Source organism: Diprion similis, chromosome 10 (assembly GCF_021155765.1).
Source record: "Diprion similis isolate iyDipSimi1 chromosome 10, iyDipSimi1.1, whole genome shotgun sequence".
Taxonomy (NCBI): domain Eukaryota; kingdom Metazoa; phylum Arthropoda; class Insecta; order Hymenoptera; family Diprionidae; genus Diprion; species Diprion similis.
This window is the reverse complement of record NC_060114.1, coordinates 13,945,620-13,970,131: the sequence shown is the minus strand read 5'-3', so window position 1 is coordinate 13,970,131 and position 24,512 is coordinate 13,945,620. Positions and strand designations below refer to the sequence as shown.

The 24,512-nt window shown below is 37.1% G+C and overlaps 1 protein-coding gene across 6 annotated transcripts; it reads right to left on the bottom strand.

The window, feature by feature from the left end:
- Window positions 1–981: 981 nt before the first annotated feature.
- On the bottom strand, window positions 982–23,769 carry LOC124411323 (synapse-associated protein of 47 kDa). Of its 6 annotated transcripts, none has more exons than XM_046890401.1 (10): window positions 23,328–23,767; window positions 21,558–21,788; window positions 20,396–20,481; window positions 17,706–17,827; window positions 13,010–13,021; window positions 10,257–10,394; window positions 7,540–7,679; window positions 6,571–6,710; window positions 4,842–5,021; window positions 982–1,273 (listed from the first exon to the last, which is right to left on the bottom strand). In XM_046890401.1, exons 1-10 carry the CDS (start codon window positions 23,471–23,473, stop codon window positions 1,098–1,100), a joined length of 1,371 nt encoding a protein of 456 aa, XP_046746357.1. In that variant the 5' UTR covers window positions 23,474–23,767; the 3' UTR covers window positions 982–1,097. The 6 variants fall into 6 exon arrangements, with proteins under 6 accessions (XP_046746357.1, XP_046746360.1, XP_046746363.1 ...); XM_046890404.1 differs by having other exon boundaries at window positions 21,570–21,788; XM_046890406.1 differs by lacking the exon at window positions 982–1,273 and adding an exon at window positions 3,963–4,089 and having other exon boundaries at window positions 23,328–23,769.
- Window positions 23,770–24,512: the final 743 nt, after the last annotated feature.

Below are 24,512 nucleotides of genomic sequence, written 5' to 3'. Positions count from 1 at the left end.
CTTGTAATGCAAGGATATAGAGACTAAATGCGCAAAGAAATTAACGTCATGGTCACCTGCGCTGGACCATTTTGCATAGAAAACAGATGCTCGGGTATTATATTTTTGTGGGGGTGCTGCTGCTGCTGCTGCTGGTGCTATTGAAAATTATCGCCATTGATTTTCTGTTTGTCTTCATTATTTCATTTTTCATGAGTTTTAAATTTAATTGATGCTTCATGAAATACAGATAAGGATAAAGGAGGGGCGAACTGAATAATCCGGGACACTTTGTGAAATTCGAGAGAAATTTGTGAAACCTTGTCGTTTGAGAAATATTTAAAAAGTACAGAAAAATTCCTACGCTCTAATGAACATTCAGAAAAGTAAACAGAATTTGTACAAGAATTTTCAAGAGTTCCATCAAATGTCTCTTGAGATTTCAAAATACACTATCTGCGATTCAAACGAATCCATGTGTGCATATGAATACGTAAATATACAATTTTAGGCCATATTTGATCATTGGCTTTCAATAATATCTGTAGTTCAAATCAACAGCAAATAGGCACCGATACTCGGAAATTAGTACAAGCGTTTCCGAAAATTTTGTTTACCGTATATTCACGTTTCTAAGATCAAAACTTAAACCAATGATTGATTATTTACGAAACTAAAGAACGAGCCACCTTTGTTTGTCATTGACTAATGTAAATACGACTGCATTTTTAATTTATCATATCTTCATCGAAGTGGTAGTTGGTAATGGGTGGGTTGGGGTGGAGGGGAATGAATACAAGGGGGATGGATACAAAGTTACAGCCCTTAAGCAAAGCACCGTTACAAGAAATCGAGCACTTTTGTCGTGCACGCATCATCGTTTCTTATACTGCGATGAATTGCAGTACCTTGTAGCTGAACCCTAACTTGTGAAACAAGTATGAAACACTGTAGTTCGTTACTTTCTTCCATTCCTTTCTTTCACTTTCTTTTCTCAGTTGATTTTTTTAACCACTCGATCTTATTTATTGCGTATGAATGAATGAAAGAATAATAAGGTAAGTGAAGAAGCATCGAGGTCAATTACTAGCAGAGATCCTCGTCGATGACTAGGCAGTTCACTTGAGATCATCCTCTTCGTCGAGCAACTTGTCGATTTGTTCCTCCCAGTCATCCTTCCCCAATGTACCGTCTTTCGAAGATCCAGTTCCTCCAGTCGTCGCTGTTTTCTCCGGTCCAGGAACGACCTCGAAGTCTCGAAGTCTCGCTTCCAATTCTCGTTCCCATTCTTCTTCTGCAGAGAGTCACACAACAAGCAGCGTGTAGATTTTAGCAGATTCCCCGGTCATTGGGTGAATTTTTTTGATTGTATTTGATTCCAAAGATTTTTTTTTTTTTTTTTTTTTTATCTTTCTTTATTTCCGGGTTCTCTTCCGCAATGCTTTGATCTTTCGACTCAATAATATCAGGCACAGAATTAAAAATTAAACACACAAAAACAAAATCAAAGAAATCTAAATGAAAAAAAAAAAAGAAATAAAACCAACAGACAATGAATAATAACAAAAAAAAAAAAAAAAAGAAACTCATGAAAATCAGAAAAGCAATGAAGCATTTTGTATTTTGCAGTTTCGTGATCGATTGCTTTTAATGACATCATGTTTGATCATTAGATGCAAAATACAAAGTGTGGACAAAAGCATGAAAGAGTTTGTAATGTGTATGAAAGCAGATTAAGTATAAGTGATCTGACGAGTGATAGATGCATTATAATGAGTTTCACTTCCCAGTTTGACGACTGGTGAAATTGTTACATTTCCAAATCGAGTCCGATGTATCGCAAGGTTGAAGCGATGCTAATCTCGTTGAGAAATTTCTAATCGACGACCATTTATGAAGAATGGATATTGAGGCCGATATTCATCGTCAGTACTCGTTCTTGAGTTTGTTTCCTCAATTATGCTTAAAACTGATTATTAAAACCGACCCCAAACAGAGATAGTAATTATTCATTGTCAAAACATACGGTTAATTTACAGTTTTGCATTAACTTATTGAATAATGTTTGTCACGAATCAATGAATAATCAATGTTTATTTTAATGTACTGTATCCCCCTCCCATGCACTAGTGCGTAACATTCCTAACATTGCGTATATGTATAATATAGGGTATTTATACGTGTCAATAAATATATATTCATCATAAAAGCATAACAGGGTAATAATATTCATTAAGAATCAGGTTTCTCAAGTTAGGCTGTCCATATCTGTATTAATTCCACGTCTAGTGTATCTGAGGTGTAGCCGTAAATTATACGTATTCATTTGTATACTAGAATAAAGTGCGGAAGCACTTTATTGTTATCCTGTCAAATATACATTGTTTCAATCTTCAATGAGATGCCTGTGTACTTCAATCGTGCTGTTAGCCTTTTGCGGTATCTCGACCAAGGAGAAAAAAAAAAGTAGGAAACGACAAATTGAAAGAATACCTTCCGATACCAACCGAACTTCATATACATATATCCCAAGTCGTGATATTAATTATTATTTTAAACACGTATTGTCATTCAACGAATTTGATTTATGTACCCTATACACGTGTACACATATTTATGTATAGCTATTCGAGTTTTATTCATTTATTTGTTTTTTCTTTTAATTTTATTTATCATCGTTACTTCATCGTTACATTTATTATATTTTATTTAATTTTTTTCACGATTTTCCATTCTATGTTTAATTTCCTCGTTACGTCAGATTTACAACTTTGAAAGATTTTCATCTTTTTGTAATTATTTTTTTATCGTTGACATTTTTTGTTATTCATTAATTTATTTATTTTTGTTTTTGTTTTGTTTTTTTTTTTCTTTTTCTTCTTTCTTCATCAAATTACAATCTTATATAACACAGAGAGTATGGAGAGAAAAAGAGAACACGTATAGATGTATATACATATCTCATATATGTATGTATATGTACATACAATGAGGTTTTTCAACGAAGACACAGACAGATGGAGAAACAGACAGACAAACAGACAAACAGACAAACAGACAGACAGACAGACAGACAGACAGAGTCTGGCAGACAGACAGATAGTGAAATATATTATCTTCATCTTGTATTCTTTTTCTCGTGTCTCGATTATTTGTTAAAGTAAATTGGTAAATCAATTAATTAACTAACTAGCTGATTAATTAATTAATCAATTAATAATCGACTATAATTAACGGTTTATATCTAACGGTTTAATTCTCTCCTTTCCAACTAACTTTCTCTAAACTTTCAATATTAATCAATCAATCGATTATTAGAACTATTACTAATAATATTATCATTATCAATGTTATTATTGTTGTCATTGTTATTAATAATAATATTATCGTTACTCGTATTGTTGTTGTTGTTGTTGTTGTTATGATTATTATTATTATTATTTGTTATTAATGGTAATACTTGAATCGTATAATTCTTTATCGTATAAGTATCTTGCGTTATTCATTAACTATACTGTACGGTATAGTATGTATAAGTATATTGTATATTGTACAATATACGTTCCCGACAAACCGCAAGATAGGTACTTTAGGACTTGCTTTTATAATACCGCATCTTCACCTGACCATTAAGTATGTATATTTTATACACATACGTATATTTAGATATATTCATTAAGATTCATTATACACGTATGGTTGTCGTAATACTACTATGTATGTAACACCGTCGATTCCGGCAATAATGTTATAATATAAGTATTTAAATGAGAAATACATGCAAAAAGAAAGAAAGGAAAAAAGAAAGAAAAGAAATAGAGGAGCGACGTGATACGATAAATAAATAATTGTATACTCTATACAAACGGTGAACGGTTAAGGGAAAAGAAACGAGGGACACTGTAAACCAGGACAATGATGATCACATGAAGAAAGAAGTAGAAACTAAGAAAAGAAGTGATAAAAAAAAAAAAAAAAACGAGATAAAAACGCGCAACTAAAGAAATAAAAATTTCATATAGTAGGTAAAATATTCATTTCTATGACCAATTTGTCAGGTCGTGTGGCTTGAGTAATGGGTATATACTGGTTAACACTCCTCTTCTTAGGCTGTTGACAAAATAGAATGAAAACAATATCTTTAGATTTGTCATACCTTTCTTTTCTTTTTCTATTCAATTTTTTTTTTTTTTTTTTTTTTTTTTTTTTTTTTTTTTTTTTTTTTTTTTTTTTTTTTTTTTAATTGATCCATTCAATGATTGATCATTTAACAAAAAAAAAAAAAAAAAAAAACTCACATTACGTGGAAAATTTCGTATCGAATTATCAATAGTTCGCGACAAACGCCAAATCTATGAAGCAATCGATCTATTGGTTTAGTATTAATGCGATAGTTTGAAAATTGATACTCATAATTGGGATATTTTGAATTTGAAATGAAATTTCCACGGTGTGAGACACAGTACAGTGAACATGATAATCAGTGATGAAAATCGTTGCTAATAAAGAGAGACGAGGATAGTCAAATATAAAATCTACAGTGCAATAAGAAATTTCATTCTACTCTACGCATCAACGAATCTAAATAGAAATAACGAGGTGATGATTATACACAGAGAAGAATTTCGATGACAATGATTATAGTAAAAGATGAAAATTTACGCAGGGCGGACAGACATGCAATATAAAAGCATTCGTTATGCACACCGAAGGAATATGACGATAGATGAACGAATTGGCAGCATGCATTGTTCGCAATTCGATTGTTTTATACCACTGCACCAAACCATTGTGATCTTCTTCGCAGGGAGAAAATTGTGTCTTTGCTCTTCGACTGTTCTGCAAGATTCGGTTTTACTAACCTTCGGGTGGCTGCATTCCCAGTTTCTTCATCCCCTCTCTAACCTCCTGAATATCCATATCAGAAGCCCTCATTGTGTCTGATACAAATTCATGACCTGGCGAATCGACTGTCGAAGATTCCTGGTCCTCGCTAGTTGGCTCCGGTGCTGTTCGGTCCTCAGGCTTCTTCACCTGGTCATCTAATCTCAAGACAACACTAATGGCTAACTAAGGAGTAGCAACTGCTTGACAAGGCTACATATTATTTTGCTTCTTTTTAACTTTCCGCTCATTCCATATACCAGGCAGCGACTGATACACTCAGCAATCGACTGTTCCAGTTCAATTTTTTTCCAAGTTATACAAGCTTTAAAAACATCTAGTCTCTTGAGTCGATTCCTCGCCCTCGTCCAATTTTTATACCATGAATTTACACAGCATTGGAACAGCCGAGAGTCGAGTCAAGCCAACCAAATTTTCAGCCAAGGAAAAAAAAAAAAAGAAAAACGTATCAAATATAGGAGTTGTGCAACAAGTTTAGGATCGAACTACACTTGTTACGTACTTTCGAAGTCACTTTCTGATGTTCCCAGACCCGTCAAACTTTTGAAATATCAATTATTTATTTGCAATAAAGTTAGATATCAAGTGTGAAGATTACGCGAATCAAAAATCAAAATAACTAAATCACAAAAGTTTGAAATAATTTAAAATACACGCAATACGCGCTACTGTACATCTGTTGAAAAATTTTCTACACGTCACTCGAGTTTCAATGGTGTGTGTAAAAAAAAAAGGTAATCCATTTTCCTACAGTGTAATTTAGTTGAGTACGTAGAGAATGTTTCCGACACGTTGATGTGCGGACAGATTGAGAGACAGCTGGTGGTTATATCAAGATAACTTCACAGCTCGTGTGTAGCTAGAGGGTAAAAGAGATTTTTTCTTCTCCTATTTTATGAAATCCTCGAACGCGAGCCACCTGTGGTTTCTACATCACTTAAGGATAAAAGGGCAGGCGTACTCGGTTTCGTTTTTTTTTTTTACATGTTCTTTCTTTTTTCTACTCTTTTTTCCTTCTCCATAGCTACTTTCCTTCTTTTTTTTTCCCCTTTCATTTCCCCATCGCCTTTTTACATTTCCTCTTTTCTTTCGCTTTTACTTTCTAGCCACATCACGTGTGTGTCTCTGTGTCTGTCGCAAACTCTGAAAGTGTATTTAAAAATAATCTATTCGCGTGGAAAGAAGATATGAAAAAAAAAAGAGGAAAAATAATGTAGCGACGGTAATTAATTTTGATATGACGTTTGTGTGTGTATAAAAATGAAGAAATAATAATAATATCCAGAGAAAATTTGTAACTTCGTAAAATTAAAAGGATCGCCGTGTTGAATTTGCACAGGTGTTAATGTGAAAATAAATTGCTTCTCTGTTGCTACAAAAGTGTGCAATTTCACGCCGAAATGAATAACCGACACGCAGTGCAAAAGCAAGCAATTTCAAATGACTAATTGCCCAGATGTGCATCAATGTAGGACGCATACTACGATATGTATTTTTCAACACCAAATTTCAAGCAATTCAAGTCTGTTGCTATAATTGTATAGTCCCAAAGAGACGAAGGTGTATCTACAGAAGGTGACTGTGAAGTGCGAACGTGGATACACCGAAAGGTATAATAAATATAACGAGTGAACAATTGGTTGAAAAAATACGATATCTAGGAATAATAATGTGCATACTAATTACCTTGAGTATGATCGATGCTGCCTGCCGATATAAGGTTCTGATTGCTTTCCGTTTGACTAGCCATTGCGTTGAGTTCGTGACTCTGGCGCAACAGTGATACTCGGTAGAAATAATTACGCCAGAAGTTCTCCTCCGATATCCTGCCATTGAAAATACATACAATGTATAATAATAATAACAACAACAACAACAACAACAATAATAATAATAATACATTCATATCACTATTCGGTGAATTGGGAATTTCACAGGGATAAAGGCAGCGAATGAATGAATGAATGAATGAATGAATGAATGAATGCATGCGCCTAGCGTGGCAAAAAAGAGCGTGAAATAGTGATTGATTGCCGAAATTCTGTTAAACCCTCGTGAGATGTTTAGCGGTATATAAATATTAACAGGAGGGATAACAAATGTCAGAAATGCTTCCGTAACGACGAGAGCAAGGTGTGGTTAAAAAAAAAATTTGTGGGAAACATTGGTTTAGGAGAGAAAATTTAGAAGGATTATAAAATGAAAGGGTCTTCGTATCGCGTGTATCGACCAAACAAATGAAAAGCTATTTTAGAAAATTTTTAAATCTAGCGGTGAAAATATATAAAAAATCATGACGTTAACTGGTACAGAATAGATAGTCAAAATATAGAATCGTCAAAATTCTGATGATTATGTGGTGTGAGAACACCTGAGTGTAAAAATGAGAGAATGAAAGAATGGAAGAACAGGGGTTGTTTCTCTAGAACTCCAAATATTCTGTTTTGAATATAGCTATATTTTTATCCACTTTGTGAATTTTATTTTCCGGCTTTCTATATTTAGAATTTCTATGACTATGATCTTGCGCGTCATAGAAAATTCGATACTGCGACCCTTCCATCAACGATTTTCGTATATTTTCAATCTCATCTAGGGAAAAAATGGCCGCCTGGCCTGCAGGCGTTGGTCATCATAACAATTCACGATACTCACACTTTAGGCACCAGCTCGAACCTCATTGTTTCCAAGTTCGGATCTAACGCAAGGGTGGCTTGCGCCACTGGCTGAGCAGCCTCGAAATCCCAGACAAATTCGACACCCGGTGGTGGAGCTCTGACGAAATTACGTCGGTCCTGCAATAACGGTTACAAATCGATATCATTCGGAAATACGTACGCTGGGTTTTAAGGAATTGGTATTTTTTGTTGAATCGTAGCAAGGATGCACTTTTATTCCTATGAATCGTTATTTCATGGAAACTATAATTGAGGAACAAATGGAATTCCAATTATCTGCTGGATTGTCGATTTTATTTACGACTTTGATTGGACCTTTTTTTAGGCACAAAATGTGTTTCCTGAATTTGAAATAACTTGGAAACGTGTTGAGAATTTAACCTTTAAGCCGACGGAAAATCTAAATATAGGCACTGTGGAGCAATCTATAAAAACTCTGTACTCAGGGGTTTTTGAGGTCACTGATTACGAATCTGAACTCGAAATTTCGAAATTCAAAACGGTGGACCAGAGTCCGAAAAGTCACTCGACTTGGATGAAACTCGGTATTCGAGGGTTTTTGAGGTCACTGATCACGAATCTGAGCTCGAAATTTCAAAATTCATCACGGTGGATCCAATATGGTTGCGTATGGTGACTTTTTGCATTTTGGTCAGCCACGTTGGATCCACCATCTCGAATTTCGGAAATTCCTGATTCCAGATTCGTTATCAGCGACCTCACGAAACGCAAATCCAGGTCTTATGCAAATCTACAACTTTTGAATTTTTCTCTACCGTTAACCGCTGGAAAGCCTAAATATAGGCTCTACACGTGATCAGAACTTTGTATAGGTTATATTTAGGATATAGGTACACTATTTGGGGACTTTTTAGGGGGATTGGACTTCATTAAATCCCGGCAGTCTAAAGGTTGACGAAAAATTTGAAGAGTGGATATTTAAATATTTATCGAAACACAGTTTTTGTTGCTTTCGGTATAATTAGTTCTGCGCGTTTAATCGATCAATCGTTTTTTCGACTAATTGATCAATCGTTTAATCGAGTTTTCGATTAATTGTTTTTCTGATTAATCGATCACGCGACGATTTCGGTTAATCGTTTTTCCGAATAATCGATTAATCGAAAACTTAATTATTCGATTAATCGCACAGCACTAAACAAAATTGCACTTTCAGCCGGATAGTTGATCAGTTGGTGTGTTCGAAAACCGTTAACCTGCTTTTTTATCAAATTATTTCACGGATTTCGCACAATCTCTCGAAAATTCAGTCAAATTTCCAAATAGTTCAAATATCGTCACAGTAAGAAATAAACAAGAAAATAGAAATATTTCGCTATTAGTAAAGGTATCTACAATGTAAGAATTTCCAGTAAAATGGTAACTCCAAAACCGTTAGGTCCAGAAAATGTCGTAAAAAATTCATGGAAGTTTTTGAAATTTGATAATTTATAACAAATATTCTACGTGTATAAAGTAAAAAAAATATTCTTGCTACTTTGAGGGTATTGAGAGACAAAAAAAAAAAAAAAAAATTGAATCTAATATCGCAAAATTTATGTAGTATTTTTTAATCAAATTCAAAAGTGGGTCATTTTTCGTATTGAAATTATTTTTCACAGTGCGAAAATCCCCAGATTTGTCATTAACAAGCGACAAAAGTAAAATTTTCCGAATAATGTTGTAGAAAAAGTGGACTAAAAATCAATTCCCTTCGTCGTCGAGGGAGGAAAAAAAACGCACGATACTAAGTTTTAAAGAGGATGTACGGCGTGGCCGAGCGAGAACGGTGACAAAAAGAAAAAGAGAAAGGAAAAACTGAAATTAGGTAGGCGGGTCGGTGCCATTTGTCGGGCAATAAAAAATTCTTTCGAGATGAATCAGGGGAGGATAAGCGGTGCATGAATTTTTAAGGAAGCCCGCTGCCTCCGGGGCTTCGGGGCTAGTTCGTCGCGACTTAAAGATCACCGAGCGTTTCTTCCCAATTATTGATCCGCGACTAGAGAGCGTGAGACTCAGGGACCGTTTTGGCCCCTGGAAGACGGTGAACTGGGAGTTAATTTTAATGAGACAAGGTCGAACGAAGACCAGCTTCCCCAGCCCAGTCGAAATGTGCAAAGACAAAGACATCTGAAATTGAAATTTTTATAAACCACAATTTTCTTTGTCGAATCGTTGGGGGGAGGGGGTGTCACTGGTAGTCTAAATCCTGAAAATCGAACCACCATTTTGAATTTATAGTTTAAGTCGGAAAATATCGATCGTAGAAAAAAAATTGTCAGGACCAAAGTTGTAGAGAATCGAATTTCCTACAAGTTTAGTTACGATTATTTTCCAGTAAAAAGTTGAAAATGCTCGAAATACTTGACAAGAATAAATTCACCTATGAATTCAAAATGGCGGCTGAAGCTATTTCAGAATCTGATAGAAATTCCGAATTTCGATTACCGATGCCTCTCTCCCTCCTAACGACTGAAGAGAGAAAATTTTCGTATCTCAAAATTACAATTTCAAATGTACATTCCGACTGGACGAATTCCGGATACAAAAGACGAATACAAAGGTTGTTTTTTACCCACAGAATTAAACTACGACAAATAATTCAATCGTATCAAGAGGCACAATAAACAGCGGTGAAAGTCGAAATAAAGACCCGGTAGGGTGGTGATAAAAAAATGCGAAATATGCGCTCACAGTTGATAGGGCTAAGCACTCCTCGCGAAGAGCTTCCTCGTTTGGCGCTCCCACCCAGGGCGCAACAGCCTCTCCTTTTTCACCCTGCTTACTGGCGATGAAGGCGTCCTGCTCCTTGTTGAACTCGCCGAGGAGACTCTGTGGGAAGAGGATCAATGAATTTGAAAACCAGGCTAATTTGTTACTAGGACATAAATTTATACGGGAAGTTCTTATGCAACCTGTTTTTACGTATATATATATTATATAGCAAATCTTAAAAGCGAATAATGAAGATAAAAATCAATATTTCGAATGTTTCGTTGATCTGTGTCTATTCTGCTCGTGTCATTTGATGTGTTGAGTGTGTGTGTGTGTGTTTTAAATTTTTTCCATTTTTTTTTCTTACAGTTTAAATTTTTTTAACTCTCAATAAGCGACGGCTTTCTAATAGGAATTTAGAATCAGATTGATTGAAAAACTATTCTTTTGAGTGTTTCTCTTGAATTCAGATATTGAAATATATACGTTCCTGGGTTTTATTTTCTGGTTCAGTAGAAAACGTATCACCTACATCACGGTGTGAAAATATTCTTAATGAAAAATATGAATAGTCCCTTGTATGAATTATGGGCATTAAAATCGTGCGTAGAATTATATACATGTATGTATGTATGTACGTATACAGCGTTATATACTGGTAATAAGTATCATGCACACCCATCGTATCGATTTTCAGAGCACAGAGTTTTACACGAGTTAGTGATAGAGCATAAAAATATTTATGGTTATTTTTCCGATACCAACATACGAGTCACATATATACAATGCAGACATACATAATAATAGTGATTTTTCGTATAACGAATAGTTTAAAACCATGTGCAAAAAAAAAAAAACAGAAAATTAATCAAAATCAGTATGTGATAAATTAAATTATTAATATCAGATTCGGTAAAGAAATTGTTCTTTTTTTTTTCATATTAGACCTCGATTTCTAGCGCGAAATGATAAGTTTCCGTTTCTCTCGCCGCGAAGAGTTATGCAAGAGCCCCTGACTTGCTAAACCAGGTAAAAGGGGTGTATTGATCGGACAGTTTGACTGTGAAAAGACTCGGGGTTTCGTGAAGAGACTTTGATTGTCAGACGCCAGGATTGCCCATCATCTACGATTTGGCCCCCTGTAATTTCCCCATTCTTTGATTTCAACCCTCGAACCGGGTGAGAAAAAAAAACAGCAAAAAACAACGATCCCCGAACCGTCTAGCTCGGTCTTCAATTCCCGTCCATCTTTTCTCCCTCCTCCCCCGAACTTTCTCCCGATCTTGGTTCGCCGAAAGTTTTTGTTTCCGGTAATTAACGTGTGATATAATTTTCTTTAAAGAAAATAAGAAAAGAAGCGGCAGAAAATTTTTACCTTCTCATTAAAAACTTTCCTTAGGTATACGTACGAATCTAAGAGACGGATTTTTAAATTTTTGTATTTTTTAAACGCTCCCCTCATTTTATATTTACTTCCTTCCTGACCGTCCGCCTCTCTTAAATTAAAAAATATTTCCCTTACGAAATTGGCTTTTCTCACCTGCCTCACGTTTTCCTCGAGTATGATCTAAAAATACATTGTTACAATGAGCTGCTGTGAATTAAACGCTTGTTGAGTAATCATCCCGCGGTGTTTATACAGGTATAATAAAAAAAACATTACAACCTTAATTAACAATTACAAAATCAGCGTATATAAAGCCACTTGAGGGGGGTAAAGAAGACTATTATTATACAGTAGTAATAATAAAAATCTGTAATAAAATAAAACCAAGTCCGGTTTATCGGTTCTTCTGATAAATATTCATTAATTATTGATATAATTCAGTTGACGATCGATTGCAACGAAGGGTAGAAAAAGAAGGGGAAAAAATGCTCAAATGTGTATATTCACGACGTTAATTGTTTCCGAAAAGCCAAAGACCGGAAATGTAGGTCAGAAGTGCACCTGACCCAGTTGGCCGTGACGTCACCGGTATCCGTCCCTACTTCAGCTCTCCTCTCTCTTTCTTTCTCTCTCTCCTTTCCTCTGCCCTCTAGCCCCTCGAATTCTAGTTAAGTCTGGAATCGTAGAAGAGCAGAGAGGAGATGAGAGGCGGAGGGGGGAGACGCTGAGGGAGGTTTGCCAACCCCTCGAATTGCGAAAACGCTTTTCGATACCGTCGACTTATTTTCGATGCCTCGTACAGCCGGCGATCAGGGCGTCATAAAAATACTCTTAAAACGCGTTAGGAATTCTGGCTATAGTTCCGGAAGTTGCGTGCCGCGAGCCTCTCGGACCTTTTCGGAGGGTAAACAACCCTCGAATTATTTTTCAAATCCAACAAAGTTCGATCGATGTGCAGGGTGGCTTCGATCTATGTTTGCATCCGGTTTAAAAAGGATTGGAAAGAAGAATTAGCTGATTATACTCTCTGTTGATTAAAAAAAAAAAAAAGAAACCAACCGCACTAACTTACAATTATTACTGATCGTGGTAAATAATTAGCGATGTTGTGTATTATCGTGTGATGTGTAGGTATTACTGAAGAATGCTTTTCAAAATTTTATCGTTTCGAAATTTCACAAAGTCAAGAAAAAATATCGTCAAACGTTTCCGCGTCCATTGACAAAGTTTTTCTTGTTTTGTTGATTTCGTCAAAAATATTTCATATATATATATATTTTTTTTTTTTTCTTATTTACTGCTTTTAAAATAAATATCCGTTTCATTATCTAAATGCATTGATTACCTGATTGCTGACCTGAACATCGTTTGATAGACATGTAAGAATTAGGGTAGGAATATATGTATATACATGTGTAATGAAAATATCATGCGTGAAGAAAAGCTTATTACGCCTTATACAACATTGCATGCACTAGAAGAATAGTTTGTGATAAATTGTTGCCACAAGTACTTTAGATAATGAATAATAAAATTCTTCAAGTTCAGTGAATCTAAAAAAAATTGTTCTCTTTTCATTCGATCATGATTTTCTTTTTGAGCATTTACACGTAACGATGTGCAATATGAAAAATCATGAGCTGAATAAAACAGAGACATTCTACTTTTATCGAAGTCAATTTTCCACAACATTCCGCAAATTCTCCGTGATAATTGGTTCAACTGTAATATTTTCTTTCTTTCAAACACAACGGTTGGCCTGCAATTTCTATCGCGATTGTCACTTTGCAATGCGCCATCTGGTGGCGAAAAATCAAACTAATGTAATTAAGCTGACAGTTGGCCATTTACAGTATTTTTTCGCCTGTGGATGGTAGAACAGGTACATTATTAATTAAGTTTAATTAATACATGTGACAAGAGTGATTTGGAACCCCAAGAATTCCGATTTGCCTCCATTAAAGTTGAAAACTTAGGTTATGCGGTGATAAAATGGCGCCGACAACCAGGCTCTGACGTCATAAGGACATTTTCCAATACTGCGGGGTTATTACCGACATGTAAATTGTAAATTAGATGTTTTTCGTTAAATTTCATAAAAATTTCATAATATGCTGCAGCGGCGATAATCTGATAGAAACAACGAATATGAAAACAGACAAATGGAAACAACAATGCGAATATTTTGATGTTGCTTTCGCATCCGGGTGATAAAATGGAATCGTAGATAACATTAATCAGAATACGAACGGGGTGAAGCTACACGCGAGCAGACTCGATCGGGGAATAATAAGATAATAACGTCAGTTAATTACCCCGCCATTGTATTAAAAGCTGTTCATTCAATCCTTCGGTATTGTTTCCTCGATAATTTACAGTCATTTTCGAGATTTGTAACAAGTCTGTTTAATAATTGAACTTGATACGTAACAGGTCTTTGTTACAATAATGAATAAATCTTATATTATAAACTAAACTGAATTATAAACTTAAAATGGAGATGAGAAATAATTTTTCCCCAAAAGAAGAAACATGTCGACAAGACGATTTCCTCGAAGGTTTTCAACGCTTCGCGCCAGCAGACAGATAACAGAAGTTAAATTTTATAGATATATGTACTCCTACTTGTGAAAACATACGTCTGACTGACTGAGCGAACTTATATTTTTTAAAATGGCAGCACATGAGTAAAATGTGTAACTTGCGTTGCCTATCTGTGGTCGAAGCGTTGAAAACCTTCAAGGAAATCCTCGGTACAAGTTTCGCGATTTTTTTTCACGGTTGTCCCAGTTTTTATAAAGAAAAAAAAAAAAAAAAAAAAATCGTGTCGATCGTGATTAAAGAATTTTGCTTATAAAAATCCCGCCCCCATTATATTTTCATATTACACTTAACGACGTCTGCGACTCTCTGACCCTGTCGGAATTGAATAAAGAATGGGCAAGTCCAAAAAGAAGCGAGTAAAAAAGGGGTTGACAGCGAAAGAGAAAAAAAGAAAAACATGGAAGAGAAATCCACGTACATATGTATCATCCGTTAGTTAGCGGAAGGGAAGAGGAGGAGGGTGAGGAGGGTGAGAAGGGGAGGAACGGGGAAGAGGAGAGGAGAGGAGAGAGAGGAGAGAGAGGAGAGAGAGGAGCCCGCGGGATGAGGAGGAGACGCCGCGGATCAATACGCGGTGTGACGGTAGCGGAGGAGGATTTTGGTACAGTTTGCGCCCCGTTTCAATCCTACGTAACGGTTGGTTCCAGTTGTACGCAAGCAAGCAAGTAGGATAGACACGCAGGTCTGCAGAACGCATGCGAGGCCATAAACCGAGCTGTGACGAGGTTCGCCTCGGTTCGCTCCACTTGTTGAAATCAATGAGAAGAACCTCTCATCCCCCTCATTCTGCAAACCCCACTTTGCACTCACGGACGCGACTTGCATACGCATGATGTACTTACACGCGATGAATGAAAAGGCAGGAACGATAGGGAAAAGCGTTTTGAAAATATCCAGCAATGTTATTGTGACAATGATTTATCGATGAAACGTTTAACCCTTTTAGTCACACGTTATTGTGCCGAGTCAATTTTTGTAATACGATAGTATTCTGTGGTTTTTGGCCTCGCTGATTACGAGTCTGAAATCATATTTCTAATTTCATAATGGCGGATCCAATATGGCGGACGAAAATTACAAATTTCATCAAATCCGGTCAAAACGCTATGCAGGGGTTTTCGGGGTTGCTGATTGGATTGGATTCGTCGTACTAAACTTTCGAAATTTGACTCCTGAACAGACTTTTTTCTTCGAATTCAATCAAATTTGAAATTTTTATCCGCCATATTGGTTCCACTGTAGTCAATTTTTTCACTCCGATTTCAGATTCGTAATTAGCGAACCGAAAACCTTTTTTTGTTTTGCTTTTTTTTTTTTTTTTTTTCTTACTGACTAGACCTCCGAAATTTTTTTGATAAACATTCAAAAAATCTTACACACTTGTGGCATAGATATAATCGTTGACTGATCTGTTATATCGTACTGACAAATGTCTATCCTTATATAGTATCGTGATAACTGTTTTCAAAGAAAATTTTCAAATGATCTGAATAGGGAAGGAAATGAAACCAAAAACAATAGAATTGGTTAAAAAATACGAGTCACTTTGTCACCTCGAGCGTTTTAATCATAAAACCTTTTCTCAAATCATTGATTTCTTTTCTGAGCTTGTGTTGCTCGAATTTGTTTACAATCGTTTCTGTTACATCACAAAGGAATGTGGTTTCATTGGTATCCACTGTAATTGGCACGAAATATATTTCGAACTTTTGATTCAGACGAAATCCCGATCATTATCAAGAATATATCGAAAGTACGATCCAGGAGAAAAGTTGTCGAGACGAAAATACTACACACGACGGCTGAAGTTGAACGCGTTTAATTTAGTTAAAACAATTTCCTCTCAATCTAAATAAAAAATTTAAAACAATCACCATAAATTGCTTCGATAAGTGATTACGTTATTGAATCATAATTCTTGCAGATAACCTATTTCAATCAACTAAAACTTATTTTGTTCGTGAAGAAATTTTCCACAAATTCAGAGGTCGAAGTTGTTGTGATTTTTTTTTTTTTTTTTAATACCTGATATTTCTTGATGAAGTATTGAATCAATTATGCTTCAATTGAAGTATACGATGATTTGGTAACGAAAAAAAATAAAATTCGGACGACTTTCATACGGCATTCATTCTCGAATAAAATTAACGTAGTAAAAAAATGTGCCTTAATTCATCGAAATTCGATCACTCGATTCATTCAAGATATAAATCAATTATGTCATCTCTTTAAAGTTATTAATAATGGTGGTATTGTAGTTGTTATTCATCAGAAAATCTTTGAATCGACAGCTTTTCAACTTGACTATACGTTTGAAAGACCCTTAAGCGCCTGCAGCGACGTTTATCTCACATCCAAGTCCCCCGAAAAATAAAAAGTCATGAAAAATGCAGAGCCGATAAGTTTCGCGCTCTTCTACGGAAGTTACACGAGAAACTTCTTATTTTTGCACTGATACAAAGAACACGCGAAAAATTTGGAAGAGAATATCAAGGTCAATATTTTGAAAATTTTGTAAAATTTTAAGCTAAATTTTCTTTTTGCGAAGAAAGAAAGTTTTCAAAAATTCGATGTAAAAATTTGGACTAGTTTCAGAAAACAAAAATATTACAGAAGTTATGGGTGGATTGTGTACAAATTTTTTACATTGAAATCGAAAGTAAAATACAGCATAATTCAACAAAATGAGAAAACGAATTTTTGTCATAGAATTTTGTGTATACAGATATTTCGAGTTTCGAATGAAAATATCGATAATTTTGCAGTTTTTTATATAAACTTTTATTTGGATGCCGCCGTCAACTTTCGTACATACATTATACAACTTTAACGATTTATTTATGTACCTGTTATTCGATAACAGCCAATGCACACGTGTGCCATGAAATAATATCTTCACGAGCTTTTAGACCAGATTACGAGGTCGTGTTTTTATCCTATACTATATACTAAGGTGACTGAGGGGGTCGTATAAGTTTTCCATTTCCGAGAGGCACTGCAGGTCGTAAATCTCAAAAGATTATCATGGAGGCTGAGGATAATGCCGACTTTCGGAGAACGTACGTACGTGAAACACAATGATAAACGAAAGAGAGTAACAGAGAGAAAAAGAAAAAAGATACAGAAAGAGAAGCAGAAAGTGTAATGCACTGCTGATAACATAGATTAATTTGACAAGGCGCGATCGTACTCGATATCTGCCATGCAGAACAAATAAAAACGCAGCTGTGCGAATGTTAAATGCGCGGAGTGCAAACAGATAAAGAGAAAAGAAATGAAGCTGGTAAAAACATGCAAAAAAAATTTGCTCAAGGTTATTTTTATGAATCCAGAGAGAAAGGGGAGGGGGGTTGATCGGAGAACAGCGATGTAGAAAGTTTTAATCGCGAGTGCAATTGAAGCGAGAATTAAACAAACTGGTAAAATTCTCTACTCACATTCTCCTCGACTGTCTTCTTGATCTTTGCACTAGCTTCGACCACCGATTTTCCAGCCTTGTTGACTGCGCTGTAAAGAAATCCACCGAGGCTTTTCGCTCCGGCTATTGCTTTGGTTGATACTAAAAAAAAATACAAAGTGAAAGGCAAAAATTAAGGTGGAAATATGTGGAGAATTTTAAACTATGGTTAGGGTGAAACTTTACGCCGAAAATTCTCAGTTTCCTAATATTAGTTATCGATGTACTCGCTAGTTTCGTACAAACAATTACGTCCTTCGGTACATAATAGGTGAAACTCTAATTAAAATTGACCACCTTTTGATGTGGCCGAAGTTTTAGTAGACAAAGAGACGAGTCCAACGATACCAAACAAGGTACTATTTCAATAACTCAATAACGAGTTATCACGTTACAAAGTTTCGGAGCAAGCTATCATGGCGCACGACCGATCCGCAGCGAGAGCGCAGCGACCGGCCGATCATCGACCGTTTTCCGGAACGCGCAGCGCGTCCGTCGGTTATCTGACGATCGCATAATTAGAACGGTACCTTGTGGGGTATCGTTGGAATCCTCTTGAGCTGGGCAGCATTCTTAAGATAGAATAAAGTCGAATTTCGTACGAAGAAAAAAAAATTCACGTTAGAAACAGTATCGGAGGAACAAAGGTCTGCGCGTATAACGCAAATCACGACACTATTGTGTAATTCCGACGTATGTAGGATACGGCAACGAGCTGACGCCGTTATGCAATGTGCTGAAGATGCATTATAGTCGGGTGGAAGGGAAATCAATACATCCGAACTACGGAGGTGCTTAGAACACGGACTTGCTTCTCTCGGGTATTTTTTTTTAAATTTATTTATTTTTTTTTTGCCTACGGTGCCAGGTTTTATGGACGCTCAAAATTCGTTCGGTGAGAGCTTTGCGCTGAAATTTAAATACTGCCGAAGAATTTTACCCCCCATTTTTTTTTTCTAACGGTAGAACTTTTCCACGAAGTTGCATTCATTTTAATTCGAATGCATGCGAAAACGAGACGTTTTTTCAAAGCTGTCAGTTTTCTGAATGCGAAAAAAGAATCAGCTCAGCTCGCCAAACTCGTCCGCGAGTCTGGCCAATTTATCCAGGCTGCTGCCCTTCATCTTGTACAGTAGCCAAAATCAATAGGTCGCACGTGATGATTATCCTCTCTGTCTGCAGTCCGCGGTCGGGTCCGATATAACACTGTGTAGAATTTAGTGGTGAAATTACATACTGCCGGTATGTGTACTTTGAGGTCGATCATCCGAGTCGATTTCTTCCTTCTTCGTCCCAACACATTCGAGATGAAGATGAGCTCGGAGATAATAACAAAGAAATTATATTCGGTCGATTTTATTTTTTACTTTTCTTCTCGATAATGATTGCTTTTTTTGCCAGTGAAGGCTTTCGCTCAGTTATATTCAAACACGCTGCGGGGATGTGAATTTACGATCAAACATAGACGAAATAGTCATCGCGTGACCGATGGCGATGGCGATGGCGATGGCCATAAGAATAAGAAAAAATAAGGCAGATTGGCGTCCGCAGGGTCTTACATAGCTGGAGAAGAAATATACTGCCGACTAGACATATAATGATATCCACTAAAATAAATATCATACTGCGAATTGAGAAAATGGATAAGCGTCCGTACGATTAAGAAAAATGCTGTAGAGTAGATCTATTTCGATTGCCTATAAATTTCTCAACCTCGCTAAGTTATATATGTTCAACTCTCGAAAGAGTCTTCAGGACAAAATGTTCCCTGACCAATAACGGTGATCCCTGATATTTCTCGGAATATTCGGATTCGATGAATCTGCACACTATGTAAAATCTGAAAGTGTGATTTGTGATCAGATGGAAAGGCGGCGGTGGAAAAGAAAACTAGAACGAGGGTAATAATAACGGAGTGCGGAATGTCGCCTGCAGAAAATTGCCGAGTAGAGAAGAAAATCACGGAGAAAAATATATAACGAGACACCGGGCAATTCCGCGTTGACGTTTGCTTCGAGATCCAGATCCCATGTCCTATTTCACCCTTAATACGTAGGTACACGCCCGTTATTCAGGCTTTCATAAGCCCGCAAAAGTGTATATAACACCAAATCCTGACCAAGAGTGGGGGCGCATTAAAACGATTCTCCGCAGATGAAAGAAAGAAAGAGAAACAGCAGAAAGAGATTCAGGGTAAAAGAGGTGCAAAAACCCTAAACGGAAAAAAATGAGATAGATAACGACTTTATTCCGTGGAGGATAATTTCGCACGGCAATTTGAAATTAGACAAATTTCAGGGAGTGTAATAAAAATTAGGGAAGGATGTAAGTGCGAGAATTTTCAAGAGAAGTTGGCGAGGTAATGAAAAATAAATATGATAAATCTCGTCACTTACCGAATTGTTATTTTTTGGTTTCAGACTTCGGGAAGAGGGAAGAGTAGAAACGCGATCGGATTACGGGGATTAAGGAGATTGCAGTAAATCAGAGTAAATTAAGATCAGCTCGGGCGTCTCCCTCTGCTCTTTTCCGGCTATCTTGATACTCGAACCGCGGATTTGCTTACCAGAAAACGAGTCTGATTAAAAGGAAGAGGACGAAGGAAAACATGAGGGATACTTAAATGAGAAAGATAATTACGAGAAGTGGAAAGAATCCGTTTAAACTCACCAGCGCCGAATGGCTGCTGCCCGTCCTTGTCGTCGGTTGGAGTTCCCTCGAGACTGGCAGGTCCGCTGTCGGCACCACCAGTCGCACTGCGAAACGGAAATTGAACGGAAGAGAAAAAAAAGGAAGAAAAAAAAAAAACAAAAATGGAAAAACAGCGTCAGTCTCCGCAATCACTTTATTTCCCTAATCTAGCAAGCGCGACAACCGATCCGAAGACCGGAAAAGGACCAAGCAAGCTTTATCTGAAGTGAGAAATTCACAATAAAGATGAAGGTATTAATAACAACAGCAAGGACAACAATCATCAGAATAACGGTAACGATCATGTATAACAATAATAATACTTACTGTGGAGGATTTGAGAATGCGTCAGGCGTACAATTCAGTGGACTATTTAGTGAGCTGAAGATGCAAGAAAATCAAGGTTTGATAATGACGTGACATTGAGATGGACTTGAGTTTTATCAAAAAGATCACTAATCAACAGGAAAATATAGTTGCTAATGACTTTAGAAAGACCGTACAAATGTCATTCCGTTGTTGCTTTCTTTTTTCAATCCCAAAATCGTATTTTGCAGTCAGTTTTGATGAACTCGAACTGCTGTGTGAAGTTATCAATGGTTGGACTATTCTCTAGTTGAAATTCGTGAGTTTCAAAGTTGCCACGTCTAAAAGGTACTGGATCAATCGAATTCAGTCTGATTGACTGCGACTGGGAACTTTCCAACCTTTGTTCTATAAATTCTTTTCATTTTCGATACTTTTTTGTTTGGACCGTATGTGCGCCAGATGGATTCTTAATTGGAAAGAGACAAAGGGTCATGCTCGATGTCCTTTCAATGACCAATGAGAAGAGGTGAAAAACTAACCATCAAATAGTAAATTGGATTCCTTATGATGGCGCAAGGATAAAAAAAATGTTTCACCGTACAAGTTTAAATTTTGAAACGTGCAAAGGGAGAAAAACCAAGAGTAAAGAAAAGCAAAAGAGAGATTAGACTCTAAGTACCGGGCTTAACTGGGGCCTTAAAATGGCTCTCGCCGGTTTGAATTATCAATTTTTCTTCGCCACTTTGAGCGGCAAGGTGGGGCTTCTGCTTGCTTGGTCCGGGGCACCGTAATAGCTTAGATTTTAATTCCAGAACACCGAACACACACATACCCAGCAACCCACCTGCTAGCATCATCGTCTTTTACATGGTCAGATGCGGAACCCTGAACGCTTTCCCGCGATGTTTGGCTTTCCGCGGTTTCGGAAGACGCCGGAAGCTCACCTTCCGCTTGCCCAGCGCCTCCGGCGCCGCGACTCAGCCCCGGAATTCCTCCGCTCAGCCAACCGGACATCTGCGATTTCACTCCGGCCAGCATCTCGAGCTTGCTTCCTTTCGTGGGGCTGGAAATTTCAAACGGACAAAGCGGCTCGGTTAGAATTTTAATTAAAACCAAACGCAATCAATAGGGACGTCGGCAAGAGGAAACAAGAGAAGGTGCGGACGGTGCGCCTCGGTCGACGGCTCGCTGACGACTGACCGACAGGCTTCCCCCACTCCGAGTTCCGTCCGAGATTCGGCACAGTTCAAGCGATTTAAAGAAGCCACACTTTTCGGAGCAACGATTAGTTCAGTCTTGGGATAATCGGGAATTAGTGATTGCATGAACAGACAATCTCGTTGGCCTGATTTTTAAATCCACAAAGAGGAAAAGAAAAACCTTTGTACAAAGTTTAGTTCAACAAGAATTTTACAATTTTTGTGTAATATCTGAAGAGTTATTCGAGAATAATTTTGCTAAAGAACCATTTGTAGTAAGATTTCCTGCTTGTGCAATAGAATTTCCTTATTTTTCGAACAATTAAAGACTTATCGATTGGAATGTGGCAAGCGATCGATCGGGTACACGAAAATATTATCCTGTCTGCTTTGTACTGTTTGGTCGAACTACTGCACCCTTCGATAGATGGGCAATAAATTTTCATCCTGTCGCTTTCTGAATGAATCGATATCTTTTACGTAACGTCAGCGTATTCAGGGGCTGTTCATACTTGAGCTCGTAGGAGGAACAAAAGAAGAAAGACAAAACGCGAGAAAGGGGCAAAAAGAGAACGGAGAGCGAAAATTAACGTTTGCAAAACTGAATAATCAATGCGAGAAAACACTTGTGCTCCAGAGAACGACGACGACGAGGCGGCGGTCGTTCGATATGAATATATTATTTTTTCATTCGCGTTATAATAATACTTCTGATCCACTTACGAAGGAATAACATCCTGTGTTTTTTAGGTAAATTTCACGCAGTTTTCAAAGCATTGAAACTAATTGTCAAAAATAGGCTTTTTCACGAATCATGAGTCTAAAATTGTGAATAAATGCGCAAACTAAACTTTCCCCTATCAAAAAAGGGAAGAATACGAGAGAAAGAGATATGCATGTTTATTGTTACGAACGATTATCGCTATCATTGACATGTAGCGTCGGGTATGACGTCACCCGCCATTACCGACTGATAATACAAAAGTTTATACGCAGATTCGTCAATACAATATTTATACCCAACTGCGTTCTAAATAATGTTTCATTCACGATGAATCAGAGACAGTCAAACGTTGCTAATTATGCCCTATCCGATAGTCCGTACTAGAATAACAAGCATAAAACGACGATATTATATCATAACGTAGCCAGTGCGCATACTGTGTTCAACGATTTTTTCTGTGCTTTGGGGTTCCGGAATTAGATAAAAAGAAAAAAACGAGAGTGTCAAATCGAAGGAGGTCGTCGTCAATGTGCTAGTTTTTCCATGTCCGGAATAAAATAAGACGTACGTGCATAACCGCGACTCGTTATCGCGATTGTCATGTATCGTTATCGTTTGAATTTAGTTCGTTTCGTAGTTCGTCCTTAGGGCAGGAGGAGTGCGAGCTCGGCATGTATACCTAGAATCCTTTTTCTCGGCCTCAAGCTCGGGTTCGGCTCCTGGGGATCCGGCGGCTTGCTGCTTTTCCTCGACAGGGGTTTCCGTGCCGTCGTCGTTCTTCTTGCCCATCCAATTGGACACCTGGCTGGTTAGACCGGAGAACATGGCGTCGAATAATCTGACACTTAATACCTAAGGTGTGTTTTTTAGTCGGGACGACGTTACGTCAGTCGTCAGTCGCCACGACACTGTAATCGACCAATTTCTTCCAGGTATCAGCCGACGAGGTTACCAGGATGCGCCGATCTCGGACTGCCAGGAAATCGCCCGGTCAGCTTTCCACTCTCTGTATCAACGTCTCGCGACGGCCAAGGCGACACAGATGACTACCAAATGACTACCACCGAACCAAACGGGAAGCACGAACTCCAGGCATCGGCGATACTCGACCCTCTCTGCGCATCTCACATCGAACCGCGACGAAACGATCGCAGCGCCGTCGGCGGCGGAATACGGAACTACGCGCTCTCCTACCTTACCGACAGAGTGATTTTTTCACTATGAGCATTTTTTTATGCTTGACGAGGAATGATTGAGAAGGATAATAGCCTGGAAAGCCTAAGTTTACCGGAAATTTTGTGTCGTTGAAATTAAATTTGATGAGAGTAAAATTTATTAGGCTTTAAATTTGAATCTCTTTTCCGTAGGTAATCAGCAGGATTACAATTTTTTAAATTGTCGGCAACTAGGACGACGCGCTTTTATTTTCTTTGACTTAAGTCATGACTTATGTTTGTTTAATACTGGGGGAAAAGTAAGGGAAAAAACTAGTCTATTGGGTTGACATCTATGTTACCTAGAACTTTACAAGTCACCGAATTGTGTTCTGGTGAGTTTGCGTTTAAGAAGTGATATAATCTGATCGGAATTAGAAAACTTAAAAACTTGATGTAGAAAATTTATATCTCTACATAAGTGACATAAAATCTTGATCATTCTGATGTATTTTTTCTTTTACGAGAGAAAGTGTCATGTAAAATGGAAAAATGTTCTTTCTTTTAATCCAAACCAATACTTTCAGTATTATTTAAACTATTGGAATTGTTATCATATTCTTGTGACTTTTGTCCGGATATTACGAATTGATTCAACAGAATGCCGTATAATTTATTTTAGCAAGAGGATATCAAAAATGCAACGCAAT

Bases quoted from the DNA above. Each gene is read 5' to 3' on its own strand.
- LOC124411323 (XM_046890401.1), bottom strand. From the start codon at position 23,473: ATGTTCTCCGGTCTAACCAGCCAGGTGTCCAATTGGATGGGCAAGAAG. The intron at 17,828-20,395 runs GTGAGTTTAAAC...ATTTTTTTTTAG, and splicing joins GCAGCAGCCATTCGGCGCTG to TATCAACCAAAGCAATAGCC. The intron at 7,680-10,256 runs GTGAGCGCATAT...CCGTTATTGCAG, and splicing joins AGTGCTTAGCCCTATCAACT to GACCGACGTAATTTCGTCAG.